The sequence below is a fragment of the Diceros bicornis genome, chromosome 10 (genome assembly GCF_020826845.1).
Source record: "Diceros bicornis minor isolate mBicDic1 chromosome 10, mDicBic1.mat.cur, whole genome shotgun sequence".
Classification (NCBI taxonomy): domain Eukaryota; kingdom Metazoa; phylum Chordata; class Mammalia; order Perissodactyla; family Rhinocerotidae; genus Diceros; species Diceros bicornis.
In genome coordinates this window covers 52,719,365-52,739,094 of record NC_080749.1, presented here as the reverse complement: position 1 = coordinate 52,739,094, position 19,730 = coordinate 52,719,365, and the positions used below count along the sequence as shown (strand labels likewise).

The 19,730-nt window shown below is 35.5% G+C and overlaps 1 protein-coding gene across 4 annotated transcripts in view; it reads left to right on the top strand.

Annotated features, from left to right (window-relative positions):
• The window catches only part of METTL8 (methyltransferase 8, tRNA N3-cytidine), a 117,414-nt gene that overhangs the window by 45,098 nt on the left and 52,586 nt on the right, over positions 1-19,730 (top strand). For all 4 annotated transcript variants that reach the window (XM_058549234.1, XM_058549233.1, XM_058549236.1 and 1 more), the window contains 3 exons: positions 6,200-6,291; positions 15,052-15,422; positions 16,808-16,857. In XM_058549234.1, coding sequence (XP_058405217.1) covers positions 6,200-6,291; positions 15,052-15,422; positions 16,808-16,857 — 513 coding nt within the window. The remainder of the gene's footprint in view (positions 1-6,199; positions 6,292-15,051; positions 15,423-16,807; positions 16,858-19,730) is intronic.

The window sequence follows — 19,730 nt, the reverse complement described above, 5'->3', positions numbered from 1 at the left end:
CCATATGATTTACTTCTATATATGTTATAAGCTCTATAATTCATTTTTATTATTTTTGCTATATATAGTTATTAATTTTTTTAAAGAAATTAAGAAAGGATAAAAAACAATTGTCTTTTATAGTTACCTACATATTTATCACTTCTGGTCTCTTTATTCCACCCTATAGATCTGAATGTCTATCTGGTACCATTTTCCTTTAGCCTGAAGAACTTTACTTAACACTTCTTATAGTGTAGATTCTGCTGGTAACAAATTCTCTCAAATTTTGTTCATCTGAAAATGGTCTTTATTTTTAAATTTTCAAAGATATTTTCACTGCATATAGATTTCTAGATTGACAGATTTTTTTCTTTCAGCATTTTAAAGATGTCATTCCTTTGTGTTCCGGCCTCCATTTCTTCTGATGAAGAGTCAGCTGTCATTTGCGTTGCATTTCCCCTGCATATAATAGCTCCTTTTAAGATTTCTTTTTATCTTTGGTTTTTAACGGTTTTCTATGTTTTTATCTTGCCTGGAGTTTGCTGTACTTCCTGGATTTATTGATTGCTTTTTTTTTTTAAATCAAATTTGGAAAAATTTTCACCAGTATTTCTTCAGTTTTTTTCTTACTCTATTTCTGAGACTTCAATTTATGTGTTTCTTAGAGTAATTTGTATTATCCCATAGGTTACCAAGACTCATACATTTTTTTCCAATCTTTTTTCTCTCTGTTGTTCAGTTTGGATAATTTCTACACCCTAAGTCTTTAAGTTCACTAACCCTTTCTTTCTGCATTATCCATAAGCTATAAGCCTACCCAATTAATTTTTTATTTCAGATATTATATATGGGTTAGTTCTAGAATTTCCTCTTAATAGTTTCCATTTCTTTCCCTAGACGTCCCCATCTATTCTCTCATTCTGTCCGTCTTTTCCTTTAAATCTTTGAACATATTTTTTTTTAAAGCTGTTTTAAAGTCCTTGTGTACTAATTCCAATATTTGAGTTTCTCTATGTCTATATTTATTGCCTGCCTTTTCTCTTAATTAAGGATCATGTCTTCCTGCTTCTTCACATGCTAATAGTTTTGATTGTATGGTGGACATTATGGATGATATCTTGTATGGAATCTGGATTATGCTATCTTTCTTTAAAGGTGTTGAATTTTTTCCAGCAAGTGGTTAAATTACTGCCAAATCTTGGTCAGGTCACATTAAATTTTAATGTTGTTAGAGCAAGACTGTTTGGGTATTGTCCTGAATTTAGTGTGGTTCTTATTCCTATGGCATGGTATTTCTGGGGTCTTAATTGAATACTTGAGGTATTCAGAGAGGTCTCTCCACTCTGGCTTAGCCAGAACTCCAATACCTCCAAGCACTGCACTGCCTATGTCCAGTTAGTTCTCTTTTCTTCACCATCACCCCCAGAATCCTTTCCACTAAACCCAGTGGAGTCTGTCCTGTGGGGAGCAGCCAACGCCAGCTAAAAACCCTAGGAAAACTCTCTTGCAGACTTCAGGAGCCCTCCCCTCTGTCCTACTGCCTCTTCTTTGGTATTCTGCTGCACAAAGTCTCACCACCTCAGCAACTCTGAACTCTGATCTCTGCCTTCTCGACTCACAAAACTGCCATTCAGTGAGACAGCCACTCTCTGCTTGGGCTCCACCTCTGCACCACAGTCTAGAACGTGTCCCAGACAGAAAGCTAGGGTGAATATGGGGATTGACCTTGGTGTTTCTCTTCTCTTAAGGATCACAGTCCTGCACTGTCTGAAGTGTAGTCCAGTGCTTAAAAAACAGTTGCTTCATATGTTTTATCATTGTTTATGGCAGGAGGGTAAGCTCGTTACCAGGTACTCTGTCATGGCCAAAGTCACAAGTCCTATCCAGCAGTTTTAAGTCATAATTATGAAGATTTTTCAACTATATAGAAAAATATGTGTGTATACACAAATACAGGAAGAAAACTTGAAAAATTAAGAACTATTAATCTATTAGGATATTTAAATGACAGGTAAGACTTTTTAAATTTTTCTGTTATTATAACTATGTAACAAATATGACTTTGTTGTGGAATTAAGGATTATTGAAATAATTTTAAGCTGAAACTAATAAATTCCATTTCTTCCTTTTACCTAAGAATAAATATTTTATTGTTAATTCACTAGTCACTTAATACAGTTGTTAAATTTGTCTTTAAATTTTGTTGTATAATGAGACTTTTACATACATAGTAAATGACAAAGACAGAAATACATTCTATCTGCATAGCTTACACTGGGTGCTTTGGTTTTTATCTGATTGTTAAAAATTATAAGAGGAAATGGGACCACATTCAGCAGAATTTTCTATAGGTAGTATCTTCAAAAATGTTAGTACTCAAGCTAAACAACTGGGGCGAGGGGGGTGGGTTGTGTGCGTGTGTGTGTTTTAACTTTTCCAAACCAATCACACAATTATTTAGACTGTTATTGCCATCAACTTAAAGCTAAAATAAAGAATCATCATTCAATTGCACTGTACATATAAGGGAATAGGAAAAACACATACACACCCCCACATATGAACTGATGTCATAGTACTTATGACTACCACAAACTTATAAGACTAATTCTGCCATCCATGTTGTGAAAATTTCTTACTCAAAACTCCTATCTTTTGGGCTGGCCTGGTGGCGCAGTGCTTAAGTTCATGCACTCCACTTTGGGAGCTGGATTCACAGGTTCAGATCCCAGGCATGGACCCACACCACTCATCAAGCCATGCTGTGGCAGCATCCCACATACAAAATAGAGGAAGATGGGCACAGACATTAGCTCAGGGCTACTCCTCCTCAAACAAAAAGAGGAAGATTGGCAGCAAATGTTAGGGCCAATCTTCCTCACCAAAAAAAGAAAAGAGAAAAAAAAAAACCCTATCTTTTATTTTTGAGATTCCTTTTTCTCAAATTCAAGTTTTCAGGAAAAATATTCAGTATATTTTGTATTTTCTGCTCAGTTCTCTTTTTTACTTTTTTCTTTTTTAAGAAAGCATATTTCCTTTTTTTTATCATAAGGATTGCTGGGTTTTCCCCCAAGAAGGATGATATAAAGTTTTAATGACCATTGTTATATGTCTTAAACATATAATAGTGTCTTTATGTAAATATATATATTTTTTAATTATTTCTAGTCGAAGCAGCCTTACAATATTAAGGAAATTTTAAGACAGTTATCTCTTAATTCCACTATTCCAACATAATTATTTCACCCAATGTGTATGTAATTTTCTATAATTGTGATTATAATATATGTATAATTGTGAGGTCTGCTGTTTTAACCTGAGGTTATTTTGTAAACACTTTTCCATGTTGTTACATAACCTTCATATTTATCATTTTAAATATCTGTGTAATATTCCTTTGAGTTACTATAATTTTTTCATTACCCTATCACTGAGGTTGTTTCTAATTTTTTACTACTGTATTTGGTATTCTAGTGAATATCATTGGACAGATACTTCTCTGTACAGAACTTCTCTGTTCTTTTGAGTTACTTCATTACAGTAAATTCCCAGAAGTACAATTCATAAGTCAACAGTATGAACCATTTTTTTCCTTGGGTGTTGGTGGTGGTTGTTAAATACCTGATTATTTTCAATTTGTTATTTATTTCTATGCTTAAATTTTATTGTAATTGTATTTATTACTTACAAACATGAATGATTCTTATTGCTGTCTGTTGGCTTTTGGTATACATGAATCAGACTTTTCTAATATAAAGAACTGCCATAAAGCAGCAGATCTGGAGGAAGTCCCCATAAATACAATAGCAGCATTTTATAGGTTTCAGTGGGGATTCTGTAACTGCACAGTGGAATATCTATTCTGCAGCAGCTTAGGATACAATATTGTCCTCACTTAGTTAAGAAAGTGAAGCAACATAAAGAACAGTAGAAGGAAGTTAAAGCAATTTAAGAAATAACTAAATGTATTAGATAGGAAGAAGCAAGTTAAACTAACAGTTGAAAACAAATGCTTAAAGCTAAAGACCACATATACTCTCATTGTCTCAGAGCTTGATTTTTAACGAGGAAATGGATTATTTTCTTTCTTATATGTTGTAGAAATTCATAGATGAGAAGCTTCTCCCCAGTCTTAATGATACTATTTTCTCAGTAAATGTCTGTTGCCTTTAATCATAACTTTCATGTAATAATATTCTCTATATATTTATATGTACAGAATGTATAGTTGCCAGCTCCGAGTTACGTATGTGATTGCTCACATATATTAAAATGAGTCAAAACAAAAGTCTGTTCTAATCTCATTCTTTAAAGCAAGTGACAAAGCTGCTTAATGATTATTTGGGTTGTAAATGTTTAGGTTTTAGTTGAAATAATGGTGGTTAAATTTTCATCTGTGAAACTCTGATTTTTACTTTATCATTTGCTTTTCCTGGGGACTTCAGTATACCAGTTTTAATCCTTCTTAAAAGAAAGCAGTTTCTCACCTTTCAGTGGTGTATTTATAGCCAGGTCACTGGAATATACCCTCTCATATCTGATTGCATAAACATGACTTAAAATAGTACCAAGCTTAGCATCATTCCACCCAAACCAACTCCTTATTCTGTCATTGTTACCCCTGCTTTCCCTGATACTCAGTTTTAAGACCTTGGAATCATTCCTGACTCCTCTTCTTCTCCTCCCGACATCTAGTTAATCTCCAGGTCATAACTACAGTTTTTTCACAGTGTCTCTCCTTCTACTCTTCCTTCTGTTTTCCATGCCACCACCTTAATCCTGGAACTCATTACTCCTAGATCATTGCAACAGTCTTCTGATTGGTCTCCCTTCCTCCAGTCCCTCCCCTTCGTTTTGTCTTGCACACAGCTAAACTGTTCACATTTAAGATCCTCTGAAATCTGACCATTACTCAGCTCCTAACTCCATTGGCAATTGCCTAGGAGAACCAATCAAAGTGAATTTTTTCATTGTTTCTTGTGTAAGCTGTCCATATTCCCAGCTTCAGATACATCTCAGTTCATGTTTATCAGTCACCATAGTGATGCACCTCAAGAATTTTATAATTTACCCCTTTCTCATCAGTGAGATAACTACAAATAGGATATGATAATAATGTTAGAGATTCTTCTTACAGTTATAAAGAAGCTATATGTAACTTGAATTTGGGGATTGTAATTTCTTTATTGTTTAGAAAAATGGTTTATTTCAGGAAATTACATCACTCGCTTATAGTTTTACCTATTGCAAAAAAAGAAATGCAGGGGCTGGCCTGGTAGCGTAGTGGTTAGGTTTGCGCACTCTGCTTTGGCAGCCCGGGCTTCGTGGGTTCAGATCCCCTGTGGGGATCTATGCACCACTCATCAAGCCATGCTGTGGCAGGTGTCCCACATAAAAGAGAGGCAGATGGGCACAGATGTTAGCTCAGGGCCAATCTTCCTCAGCAAAAAGAGGAGGATTGGCAACAGGTGTTAACTCAGGGCTAATCTTCCTCACCAAAAAAAAAAAAAAAAAAGAAAGCAATGCAAACTTTGTTAAAACAAAACAAAATCACCTTTTTTGTATTAAGACATTTTTGCAGCAGAAAATAATGTCTTCTCATGTAGGGAAAGTAAATTCTGAAACTGAAAATACTTAAATAAAATGCCAGCTCTTAGAAAGGTGACCCTTTTATATGCTTTATCACGTAGTCTGTCATTTAAATGTAAATGAATCCATTTACAGAAATTAAGGCAGCTAATAAGAAAAATCTAAAGTTACTTAAAGAACTGTACAAAATATTTTAAAATATATCTCTTTGACAGCAATATTAGAATACAAATATTGTAAAAGGAACATTTAAAAACGATTAAGGAATGCCCTGTTCATAAATTAACAAAAAGACAAATAAATTTAGCCTTAGAGTAAAATAGAGTAAACCATACCAGCACCCAAATAATCAGGCACTGTAGTGCTCCTGGGACATTACTTCAGCAATCATTTCCAAGTGGCTACAGTTTGCAACACACCAGATTTAAACAGAAGAACCATGGGAGTTCCAGGGTTGTACCAGCAATATTAGAAGGAACGTCTGACACAAAATATATTTATTTGACATGGAATTCGTTTGTATCATTTGTCTTTGACTGATCTAGAATGAAATATGTATTCCCTGTCACCCTTTTTCTGCCTTCTTCAATTACAAAGCATGTTTTACAATCTTTTTATTTTTTAATAGGGATCACATGCAATGGTCAAAAGAAGAAGCAGCAGCAGCCAGAAAAAATGTTGAGGAAAACTCAGCTGTGCGAGTCCTTCTGGAAGAGCAAGGTAGGCAACTACATGTTGTAGCTCCTGGAGCCTGACTTTTCTGCTTGACCTTCCACTGATTCAGTTCACACCCTAGTCTTTTTCTCCTAGTTGTGTCATTACTTTGGAGAGTTCTTACCTTCTACCAATCCACTTGTTTCATTTGGGAGATTTCCCAGTTATTCCAATGTAGTGAGACCAAAGTTAATGAAATAAATTATGTATTCACCCTATATTTGCTCTTTTAGTAGTCATCTTATTGCTTTTTCTGGGAGATACACACGCATGGGTGGCATTTCAAACAAGACATGAAAACATAACTTTAAAATTTCCCTCTTGTTATGCATCCTTTAGTATGCTGTTTGCGTTTCACTTGCTAGGAACATTCAATAAATTAAAAAATGTTGAGTGAAGAAGGTAAAGTCATATCAAAATGCTGGTCTTTTAGGATAAAGATAAAGTTTCAACAAGGATTTAAGTTACTTTTCTTGGAGGCCTTTGATATTTAGAGTTTAATTTAGGTAAGGCCTTGCCAACCTTCAAAAATAGCTTCTAAAAAATTGGCCTATGCTACTATCACAAAAACAGAAAATAACAAGTGTTGGTGAGGATGTGGAGAAATGGAACCCTTATGCACTGTTAGTAGAATTGTAAAGTGGTGCAACGTCTTTGGAAAACAGTATGGGAGCTCCTCAAAAAATTTAAAATGGAACTACCGTATGATCTAGCAATCCCACTTCTAGATATAGAGCAAAAAGAATTGAAAGCAGGGTCTTGAGAGATTTGAACACCCATGTTCATAACAATACTATTCACATTAGGAAAAGGTATCCATCAGTGGATAAATGGATAAGCAAAATGTGGTATATACATACAATGGACTATTATTCAGTGTTAAAAAGGAAGGAAACCCTGTCACATGCTATAACCTGGATGAACCTTATGGACTTTATGTGAAATAAGCCAGTCACAAAAAGGCAAATTACTGTATGATTCCACTTATATGAGGTATCTAAAGTAGTCAAATTCACTGAAACAGAAAATAGAATGGTAATTACCAGGAGCTAGGGGGAGAGAGGAACACAGAGCTCTTGTTTAATGGGTATAGAGTTTCAGATTTACGAGATGAAAAAGTTCTAGACATCTGTTTCACAACAATGTGAACATACTTAACACTACTGGACTGTACACTTAAAAATGGTTAAGATGGTAAGTTTTATGTGTTTTTACCACAATTTAAAAAAAAGCTCACTAAAAAAAATTTGGCCTACATCCTTCTCACTGCATTGCTGGGAACCCACAGACACTTTGCCAAACCCCTACATTCTCTAGATAGGATTTTCTACCTTATTTTTCTTAAAATTATTTCTCCTTTAAAACAGGTTGGGTTTTTTTTCTTTTTTAAAAAAATAATTTATTGAAGTAACAAATACAGAAACTTACACAACTCATAAATGAATTCTTACAAAGCTCAATGAATTTTCACAACACCCAACTCAAGAAACAGAATATTACCAATAACCCAGCAACTTCCTCACGCTCCATCCCAATTACAGTACTTCCCTCAACCCCTCAGACTCCACAAAGAGCAACACTATTCTGACTTCTAGTACCATAGATTAGAACAACTTGGGTCTGGTCATCATCATTTCTCAATCCCTCTTGTAGCAACATCAGTACCCGTTAGATGGAGCAAGTGTCAGCAAACTCTGGCCGTGGGCTAAATCCAGCCCACTGTCTGTTTTTATAAATAAAGTTTTATTGGAACTCATACATACTCATTTGTTTACATATCATCTATGGCTGCTTTTGAGCTATATCTACAGAGTTGGATAGTTACAACAGAGACCATATATAGCCCACAAAAACTACTTACTATCTGGCCCTTTACATAAAAAGTTTGCCAACCCCTGAGATAGAATTTTCAGGACAGATTGATCAGCTCTCCTGAAACTCGCCAGGGAAGGATGTTTGCATTCCTGTGTGCAAGCTAACCATAGTGAAAATCAGTAATCCCACTGGTAAACTGTTGTTCTAGTGACTTTAGTCCACAATTGAGGCTAAAGTTTGAGGCAAAGGTAGCTGTGGAAACTGAGCTAATGAGACAGTCATCGTTAGCTGCCCTTAACCAGTAAGGGGGCAGTGCTGCTCAATCTTATCCTCCGGCGTCGTTGATAACCTGTCTTATCCTCTGGCATCGTTTGCTGTTCCTTAGAGCAGTTCTCCTTCCTTATCCTAAGTATGAATGTATCCTGGAAGGTGGACGGGAAAGAAGAGCACCTGATCCACAATGGACCCATTCTATTTTTATGAGCTCCAGCCATGCAGTCCCAGAGTGGGATACAGCCAGGGAGTGTTGGGATGGATTTGAGGGTGCATACCAGTGGCAGTTCTGCTTACAAATCAGCCAACATTGCATTCCTTTGCAGGAACTGTGTCACACTATTTCTGAGGAAGTATAATTTTGCTTCTTTGCCAGCAGCTGCACAGACGTATTTTCCACATTACTCAAGCTTCTGCTAGCGGCCACCTGGATGTGACAGAAAGAGTCAAGCCTAAACTGAATTAAAAGTCATCAGTCAGCTTAATTCATTTCCAGGAAGTTAAAAATTATCCACAGTATATTTCCTGATAATATGAAAAACCAAGGATTTTTTTCACACTTTTTTGAATATTTCTGTTTAGAACGTAAATAGATAAGCAGTGCTGATAATGTTCCCTTTAAGTGCTCTGTACATGGCTGCCTATTTTGGCCTATTTATGTTAACAATGAACTTGAGTGAAGCTAATGAGAAGGTTATTTTAGGGCCTTGGAAACCGCAGTAAAGGAAAATGACAGTTCCCACAGAACCATAGTGTGACTGAAATAGAAAGGTGGTGACTGGCCTCTCTCTATAGAAGCAGGAAAAGCAGGCTGGAGAGGACTGATGTTACTGCTTTGAAGCATTTGGTTTGCTTATTAGCATGTCCAGTCTCTGAGCAAGTTTTCTGGCTGCTGCGGAGACACAGAACAAAAGATTCCATTTTAAAATGACTCAAAGTGATTGAGGTTTCCGCTGGGCCCCTCTGCGTGCCCCTGTAACACTACTCAGTTCAGTGGACTTCATACATGTCAGGGAACCACTACAAGGAGAGAAACACACGATGAGGGTGACCGTTTCATCACACTTAAGCAGGGTCGCACAGAGCAGCAACTGAGGCTGCTCTGAGGGTGGTAAAGAAAGAAAACGTTTGTCCTGAAGAACTATGTTGAGTGACAGGACATTACAGTAAATACCTACCCAGCCACCCAGTCCAGTCTCACTGGGGATGATAGACCTGCTAGTATGCAGAAGCCCTACATCGGGCTTCTAATTTGATATTTAGTGTCTCTGATGAATATGGGTCAAGGTGAATAGATCCATTTAAAAGCTCTACTCCCAAACTTGGTGCAAACCCAAAGGAAGCTCTGACCCAGTTCTTCTCCCAGTGCCTCTGTTAACCACCATCTCTTCTTATCTAGGAGAGTCCTAAGTCTTTGAAAGAGCCGGTTTTCTCCCACCCCGAAATATTTCATTTGCACATTATTATGCAGCATGAGCACTGTTTATTGATCTTATCTCACTTATTTTAATGCCACTGAGAGGAAATACTCGTTTTTCTCCCATGCTGGCCAACTCTCCGGCACATTTCTTTTGGTCTCTGTGTGTGTCAGTCTCTCCTATCACTCCCATTTCCTATTTCTCACCAATTGTCTCAGCTGTTGGTAAGAACTGAAGTCAAGAAACACCCTCACAATTCTGAAAATAAGAACTTATCTATCACAAATAATACAGTCTTTTGCTGTGGGATGGTTGACGTTTCATTTCTGTGATTAAAATGTATAGCATCCAGGCTCTCATTAGCAATCTTCCTTTCAGTTAGATGCCCAGATTAATGATGTTTAATTCCACATTTCCTTGTGGTAATTTCTTTTAAATTTTATTATAGCTCATATTTCTTTTAAAAGCAGGTTAATTCAGAGAAATGAGAAAGATACATTTGGCAGTTTTTGAGTTAACATGATTATATTTTATAATTTCCTAAAAACATCTCCAGTGTATTATATCTCAGTTGGCTATTTAGCAAATGTAATGGGTTTGTAAAACTTAATAACAAAAGCAGCTGCTATTTTTACTTAAAATATGCTTGTAAATAACTGCCTACCTAGGGTGAGTTATCTATGTCAAGCAAAAGAGTAAAAGAATCCCACTATACCTTACCTTGTGAATACTTTACCACTTGACCATGTCCCATGTGAAAAAAACTAGAGTAGCTAAAAATTTTGTGTGCTGATAAATTTAGGGTACTTGTTTATAAGTCAGCTTTGGTTGTTTAAAATTTCTTCCGGTACTCTTGGAAATACACTTTTCATTTCATGACTTCAAGAATTTTCTTTTATTAGACAATGAACTTTATCAGTGACGTGGAAATTTCCAACTTTGAGAGCTCAGGTATTTGCATAATTGATGTGTAAAAATAACTTTAAGTTGCTTTTTATTACAGTGCAACTTAGAATAAATTTTTGTAATTCATATTCATTGTATCATGTATGTCACATACATAAATGGTTTAATTCAGTTTCTTAGTTGTGATATTCAGTGTGATTCAGGGTGAATTCTGAATATTTAAGTATAGTTAGTGTGTCACATTCCTTCTTCCCCTCAGCAGTATTGAATTTAATAAGTGAATAATTGAGAAGTTGCTTCATCTGGCTGTGGTTAAACAGATCACTACATCCCTTTTACTGCCGTTGACATGGAGCAATTAATTCTGAATCATCAACCTAGGAAAGTAAAAGGAAAAAATGCTCCTCTAAGAAAAATTGATCATTAATATACCTCTTTAGAAGGTCAAATGGACAAGATGAAGACAGGGCCAATTTCCCCACACTATATTCTTTTATCATTATTCGCCTGAACTTGAGATGAATTAACAGCAGGTTGAAACTAAATTTTTCACTCATGGTCAGAAAAATAGCTCTTCCAATTCCCCTGTTAGTACAAATACTCTTGCAGTTCAGAAAATTAAATTATATGCTGAAGGTGTTTATGTTGTCTCATAATGATGAGTTTGATTGACCTTCCGTAGGGTCTCGGAAGCTGTCACATACTTACTGGGAACTATGGAGTTGCCAGCATTGGTTGGAGATACTGCTGAAAGCACAACTTTAAAAAGCAAAAAAAAAAAAAAACCTTTCCAGCCCATCAGCCTTTACCCCAGCCCATCCTGGGAGCTCTTTCTCTCTGCTGTTTCTATCCCACACACCAGTCTATTGTCATAGAGCATTTTATTTTCCCATTGCTCATCATAATTTCTTCATATAACCTTGCATAGTTTATATTTTATATAATTCAAAGAATAGGGTTTAATTAAATATGTATTTTGATCTGTTTTTGTGAAGCTTCACTCTAATCAGCATTATTTTTACAATTTACTTGTACTGATTATAAGTGACACTGAGGTTTTAATTTCAACTTGATGCCTCATAATAAGAGGAAGTAGAGAATCAGAGAAACAGAGATTATTTTCAGAGATATTTTGGAGTGGGTTAATATTGATTTTTCTGTTTGGAAGGCAAGGTAGTGTAATGGTTAAGAGCATGAGCTTTAAAGTCTCATAGACTTGATCCAGGTGCACTGGCTCTGCTCCTTCTAGCTGGGTGACCTTGGGGAAATTTTTTATTCCCTCTGACCTTAAATTTCTTTGTCTGTGAATTGAAATAATAATATGTCTATCTCAGAGATATTGTTAGGATTCATTGGGAAAAAATCCAAGTAAAGCATTTGACATAGTGCCCAACACATAATAAACACTCAGTATGTGCTATTGTTGTTATTTATAAAGTTGTTGTTATTGGTATAATGATTTATGTAATTGTTTGGTTTTTTCCTCCCTATTCCTGAGTGGGAAATACTTGAAAAAGACTTGAAAGTATATATATTAGCAGACCTTGACCATCGTCTTCTAATAGTAATCAGATCCTTTTTAAAGATTGCAGAGGCTAGCATTGAATTTAGAGACTTGATATATTTGGTGTCTGAACAGATTCCAGGTACCTCACTGCAGATTCATTTTCTTTATAAACTGTGAAAATTAAAACGGTAGTACAGGCTCCTATTTATGACAGCAATCAGGTCCAAGATTTTGTAGTTTGTAGAACTGACAATGTTTAATGTTCTCCATAAATTCATGGGGTTTAATAGGAAAGTACGTAGACCTTTTAAAGCTTAAACAGGCTTTAGAAATACTCTAATTCAATCTGTCATTAAATGAGGAAACGCTGTAGGCAAGTTGAATGAAGAATTCAACTAAGATTTTTTATCTTTGTGTAAACTGTGCATAAAACTTTGCAAAAGAAAGAACTACCTAATAATCATTAAGTTGTTACCATCACTCCAAATTTTCATCTGATTATTATAAATGAATATGAAATAAATTTTAGAGTTGCAGTCAATGTACAAACCATTCTGTGGGAGTGTTTTCTCTTAATATTATCCTTTCAACTTAATTTCTAATACGGTTACTCTGTTTCAACCTGCATGGTTTGCTTGGTCATTCCTATGTTTTTGAGTTATTTCCCACTTTTTCCTATTTTTAAATAGCGCTGCTATGAAAATCTTTTCTTTCAAGTTATTCCCCCGCTCTCTACCCCTCTCCAATTAATTCCTAGGGCATATTCCTGCAAATTAATCAAGGTATAGTATTACATTATAGTTACTGATAGGTAGGTTCACGAGTTGCTTGCTGTTGGAAACTCAGATACTAGAGATTTGACTAAATGTCAGATCTTCTTAGGTGGTTGTTTTTATTAAGCAGAAAAATCTTTTACCAGCATAGAGTAAGTTACAAAGAGAGTTTTTAAGGTAAAAGGAAGAAGCGAAGGTGTGAGAAGAACCTGGGGAAATTTGACAGTTTCCTAATTCCTCCTGAATCTGATTTTCAGAATGTTGTTTTGTTTTCTTACACAGCATATCAGGTACACTCCAGTTTTTAAAAATAGAGATAGAACTATTTTAAAGATAAATAGATAACATTTTTAGATTAACCGTAATTAGGCTTCCTTCCATTAGTGCAGATGTGAGCATTTTTTGGACTTCAACATCACATAATTCTTTTGTTACAGAGATCTGCTTTCATTTCTCAGACCTTAAATACAGATATGAGTTTCTGTCTTTATAGCAGTCCTGCTGCCAGATACAATTCAGCTTTGATGGAAAGGAAGTCTTGTGGCCAGATGGGTGGAGATCCATGGTACAAGGCCATAAAGATAAAAATGGAAAGAAAAGGAAAACTGTGAGGGTTTCAGGACAGGGCTCTGTAACAAAAATGAACCTGACTACAGGCATTGCTTATTCTGAGAGTAGGGGCTTCTTTAAAATTATGAAAGAAATGAGTCCATTATTTTTACTTTTAGTTTAGTTTAGTTTATTTTTGGAATAGATAGTAATTTCACACAGATCAAAATTCTTCCTCAAACCCAGGTCCCTCCCCAGCCACTCAGTTCCTCTCCTTAGAGGCAATAAGTGTTACTAATTATGTGATTTCCTTCCAGAAATGTTCTGTACGTATACAAGTAAATATTTGTCTATACATACCTGTATGTTTCTGTGTATGCACACACATGTATTCTTTTTCTTTTTCTTTTAACGAATGGTTGCGTCATATACATAATGTTCTACACTTTGCTTTTTCGCTTAACATTAAATCTTGGAAATTATTCTATATCAATAGAAGGTTTTCTTTTCTTGGAAAGCACTTTAAAAATGTCGTGTGTCTACACTGTGTGAAAGTAATTCTTAACCCAGGGATTAGGCCTAGGAATTAGGCCTGGTACATAATAGGATCCAAGAAATGTTTGTAGAATGAGTGAGGGAGTGACTGAATTAATTATTTTATTAATTTAAGGTACAGATAGAAAGAGGCAGAAAACTAAGAATTGCCTAAAGCTCTGAGACTGTTGACCTAACCCTGCCCAGGGAAATCTAAGGGATGACTTCACCAAATGTATATCTCTTTTAAAAAGGCATCAGAAACTCTCTAAGGCTTCATATTAGGAGATGTCAGTAGGAAGAGATATCTCTGGAGATGGAGGAAGAATGGAGTTATGGGATGGCCCTGGACTCCAGGAGTCAGGATATGTGGTTCTGGTTCTGCTGTGACAGGGTTCTGGGACCTGGAACAAGTGGGTTCATCTCTCTGTGCTGTTCTCTCTTCAAATGCAAAACAAGGGGGTTGGAGTAGATTATTTCAATGGAACATTCTAGCTCTAAGATTACGTCATTTATAATTTTGCAATTTCCTGTCTGATTACCAATGTGTTGAAACTGCATTTACAGAGACATAAAAAATGAGGTGTCCTTTTATCCTGTTATCGAAGATAATAAAGAGCCTTGCAGGTTATTGGTAAAAATGTGATTATTAAGATTCCAAGATTAAACTATAGAAAGAAGTTTGCAATCATTATATTCCTCACAAAAATTTATTGGCCAAACTGTTAAGACAGAAGCAGATTTACGGGGGTAGGACTAAATACCCTTTTGACACATTTTGAGGGAATTAATATTCTGTAGTTTTAGCCTTTAAGAGGTAAAAAAAAATCAGATAAATAAAAATTATTATAATATTAAAGCTATTCAATAATAAATATAATTATTACAAGTGATAATGTATGTAATATATTTAACAGTTATTAAACATTTAATTATTAAAATAGTAAATATAATTCATAGTAAAATAAACCCTTTTTTCTCTTTATTTTAGTTAAGTATGAGAGCGAAGCTAGTAAATATTGGGACACATTTTACAAGATTCATAAGAATAAGTTTTTCAAGGATCGTAATTGGCTGTTGAGAGAATTTCCTGAAATTCTTCCAGTTGATCAAAAAACTGAAGGGAAGGCGAAAGAATTGTCATGGGATCACGTAAAAACCAATGCTGCAAACTGTTTTTCAAGAATGCACTGCCCTGCTGTGCCTGAGTTTAAAAATCATTACAAGAAAAGTTCTAGCTCGTCAGATGATCAAAGCAAAGCGGTATCTGATTTTTCCAGCCTCAACTCTGAAGAACACAGAAGAGGACCTCTGAAGACTGAGTTGTTTCCTGGGAGCAATGCCACTTTCAGAATCCTAGAGGTACTGTACTTCAGGGCAGAGACGAGAGGTGGCAAATCACTTTCAAGTGTACATTCCATGTCACTTTATTAACCTTCCAGATTTTTCAGGGGTAAAATGATCAAATCTAACTTGTTAGTGTTCAGTATACTTTATGCCTAAAAAATATTTCAGGAACTCATCTTTAATCAGTCAGATTTTAATTTTATGCTTTTAATTTTTTTTTAATTTGTCTTTTTAAATTTCTAACTTGAAGGCAGTTTTACATACCAATAAAGTTTTGGCTATAATTTCTCTCTTTCTGTTATTACCCCTTTTTAGGTGAAATAGAAATAAGTGAGATATATAATTTGCTGTAATCTGGTGTAGAACTTGATTTTCTATTTTTAAAAATAGAAAATCTTTTCTTTCTGATTATAAAGGTAGTACATATTGATTATAGAGAATTTGCTAAAGAGTAGATAAGAGAAATAAAATTATCTACAATCCCACAAACAAGGGATTTAACCACTTTAACATTTTGCTGACTTTTTCTCCTTTTGTTTATATTGTTTTATATAGTTGAGCTATACTGTACCTGTATTTTGGGGTTTTGCTTTGTTTCTATTTAACATTATATCAAAAGCAATTTTCACTATCTTTAAAAATTCTCTATAAACATTTTCATGGCTGCAAAATATTTTACCATGTGGAGTTCTGTAATTCTACTTATCTGTTTTCACATGACTGGGCATTTAAATTGTTTTCAGGTTTTCTACAGCAAACATCTTTGGGTATAGACTTTTCTGCATTTTCTTTTATTATCTTGGGTTAGATTTACTAGTTCATAATTTATAAAAAATTTTAATACTCTTAAAATATATTGCCAAATTGTTTTCTAAGAAATTGTACTAATCCCAATTCGTGGCAGGTTATATCTGTTTCATCACACTCTCATTTGTTGGAATATTCCTATTTTAGTGCTTTCTGCTTTGTTAGACAAAAATTATAGCTTGTTTTAATTTGCATTTCTTTGATTATTAAATAGGTCACATAGTTCTTCAAATGTTTAGAAGCCATTTGTACTTCTTTTGTGTTCTGTTTATTTTCTTTCCTTATTTATCTGTTGTTTTTTTTAAGTGAGCTCTGCCCTTGATCATATTTATTGCAAATGTTTTTCCACAGTGTGTTGGTCACCTTTTAATTTGGTTTATTTTGGGTTTTAGTGTGTAAAAATTTTAAATGTTCTCATGGCCAAATTTCTCAGTATTATTCTTATGATTTATTCCATTGCTTTTGAGTTTAAAAAACTGTCCTATACCCAGAGATGCAGTAAATTTTTCTAGTTTTTTTTTTCAATAAAAAGTCTGATGTTGGTGAGGAAAATTTAATCTTGTTTTTATATTTGTTTATTCTTTTGACTTTAGGTTGGCTGTGGTGCTGGAAATAGTGTTTTTCCAATTCTGAACACTTTGCAGTGAGTTTTAGAGTTTTCTCTTACAAAATTTTACATATGTATGAGATGTTGAGAAATCCTGGAAAAATGTTGTCATGTATATGCCAGTAGTGTTCTTGTTCCCATATAAACAATAACTAAAGCAAATTTCAAAAAAAGTATCTTAGTCTTAGTGTCTAATTTCATGTGAACTGGGGATTACTCTTAAAATAGTGTTTGACAGCCATGGGTTGTCCACCATGGGTTGAAGTAGTTTTTTAAGCTTGCGTTTACATGGATGAGAGAATAAGAAAAGAGCAAGAGATTTGATCTTCCCACTAAACTGTGAATTGCTAGACTTCAGAGATTTATTTGCTCCTCCGGGATACAAAGGTGTCATTTTACACATAGAAAATTGAGTTTAAAGTTTACACTTTAGCCTTCATTTTATTTTGTCATCATTTCTGGAGCCACACCCGGTATAAAACCTTCCTGTGTCAGATAGTTGTCTCTAGACTTGAAATTGTTTGGAAGTAACAGCAACTAACCCTAGGACTCAAAAAAGCAGAGGGAACAGAGATGTTCTCCTGGCCTGCCCTTCCTGTTCACATATATGTCTTAGTATTTCTATGATGAAGAAGACACACCTTACAAAACTTTTCTAGCACCCTTTACCTATGGCTGGTCTGTCAAGTTCTATTTTTTTTTTTTAAGTTTACACAATAGCTTTCACGTTATTTTTCCATTATAAAATCAACATAAGCACACCGCAGAACATTTCCATTAGAGGAAAAGGAGGGGGAAATCACCTATCATCCTAACATAGCTGCTGACAGAATTTTTGTTATAATTCCTTTCAGTCTTTTCTCTATGTGTATTTTTAAATTTAATGATGCTGTTTTTTTAACTTTTCGTTATGAAAATGTAAAAGCATTCAGAAAAGTAAAGAATAATATATTGAATTCTCATATACCCACCTCCTCGATTCAGTAATTATTAACATAATGCCAACATCGTGACACTGTCTTTTTTTTTTTTTGTGAGGAGATCAGCCCTGTGCTAACATCTGCCAATCCTCCTGTTTTTTTGCTGAGGAAGACTGGCCCTGGGCTAACAACCGTGCCCATCTTCCTCCACTTTATATGGGACGCCATCACAGCATGGCTTGCCAAGCAGTGTGTCGGTGCACGCCTGGGATCCGAACCGGTGAACCCTGGGCTGCCGCAGCGGAGCGCGCGCACTTAACTGCTTGTGCCACCAGGCCGGCTCCTCACTTTCTTTTTTTTTAATTAATTAATTAACTTTTTTGGTGAGGAAGATTGGCCCTGAGCTAACATCTGCTGCCAATCCTCCTGTTTTTGCTTGAGGAGGAATGTCGCTGAGCTAACATCTGTGCCGATCTTCCTCTATTTTGTATGTGGGATGCCACCACAGCATGGCTTGGTGAGTGGTGTGTAGGTCTGCACCCGGGATCCGAACCCACAAACCCTGTGCTGCCAAAGCAGAGCACACGAACTTAACCACTACACCACCGGGCCAGCCCCGACACCTTATTTTTAAATACTTATGATATGTCTCAAAAAAATCAGGACATTCTTCATTACTTTTATAAATCTAACATAATAAATAGTAAGTAATTCCCTAATATCATCAAATTCCCAATTAAAGTGGCCAGGCAAAAGTGAAACTGGCAGATTTTCAGTTCTGAATGGGCTTTCTCTTTTTTGTATTTATTTTCTTTGTTTTCTCCTTTTCCAATTTCTGGGCCGAAATGTCCTGTTCTTTTATACCATATAGCCAGGTTCCTTCACCCCAGTGATCTCCAAGCTTATAATACACACAAATCTACTACACTGGCAGTTGATTATGTGTTACCTTATGACTCATCTCAAGGTATTATTTAGCATGTCATTTCTTTATGTCTTGTTTCTCCAACCACTGTTTATATTCCTTGAGGTAGAGAACATATTTTATCCTAATCTGATTTTACAGGTAGCCTAACAGTGCAATATAGATAGATAGAGCTCAATACATATTGACTGATTAATATCTCTGACTCCCCAGTTGTTAGTTGTATTTTTTTCTCTCTACTCTCTCCAACTAAAAATCGCAAGCTCTTGCCTCCTCACTCTCTCTTTATTCTTGGCTGTGTCTATTTTTGCCTCACATCCATATTTTAGAAATCACTGTAGCTCAATAACCTGAGATAATTAATTCATCTTTAGAAGGCACCCAGTGATTACCCTTCCAAAGGGAGGATTAGACTTTCTCCCCCCACCTAAGAAATTATATTTTATTACTTTTCGAGAGTATGGGATTAATGTTTTACATTATCAGAATATTTTACCATAATTAGACCTCTGGAATTGAGAGGTCATACCATTCTCCAAGGATCATTTAATTCTTAATCCCCCTGCCAAGAGAGTGCTTGGTGGTGTGGTGGTAGCAGAGATATTTACACCTGCTTGCTGGGAGAAGGGCCAAGGCAGTCAGCTGATTTTACAGAAAAGCTCTGGAAAGTCATTGGGTAGTCACAAGACTTCAGCTTGGGCTGCTGATACAGTGGGAATTCAGTCTCAGAGGTCATGCTGCCATGCTGGTAGGACACATGGCAAATGGCACATGCTTTCCCTTAGCTACTAGACTGTTCTGTATCTTGTGGGTGTTTAGTAACCACTGCCAAAAGGTAAACTGCATGCGTTTCATAATAAGTTAGACGTGCCAGTGTCCAGAGAAGCATTTTGAGTTATATGGAAGTTTTTACAGAACCATGTTAAGTTCTTAAGTTTTTGAGTTCCTGGAAGGCAGAGGCAGATCTTCCTTTAATAATGATGATGATGATAGCAACAGCAACAAAAATAATAATAATGACTAACATTTATTAGGTGCTTGCTCTGAGTCAGGCACCTTTCTAG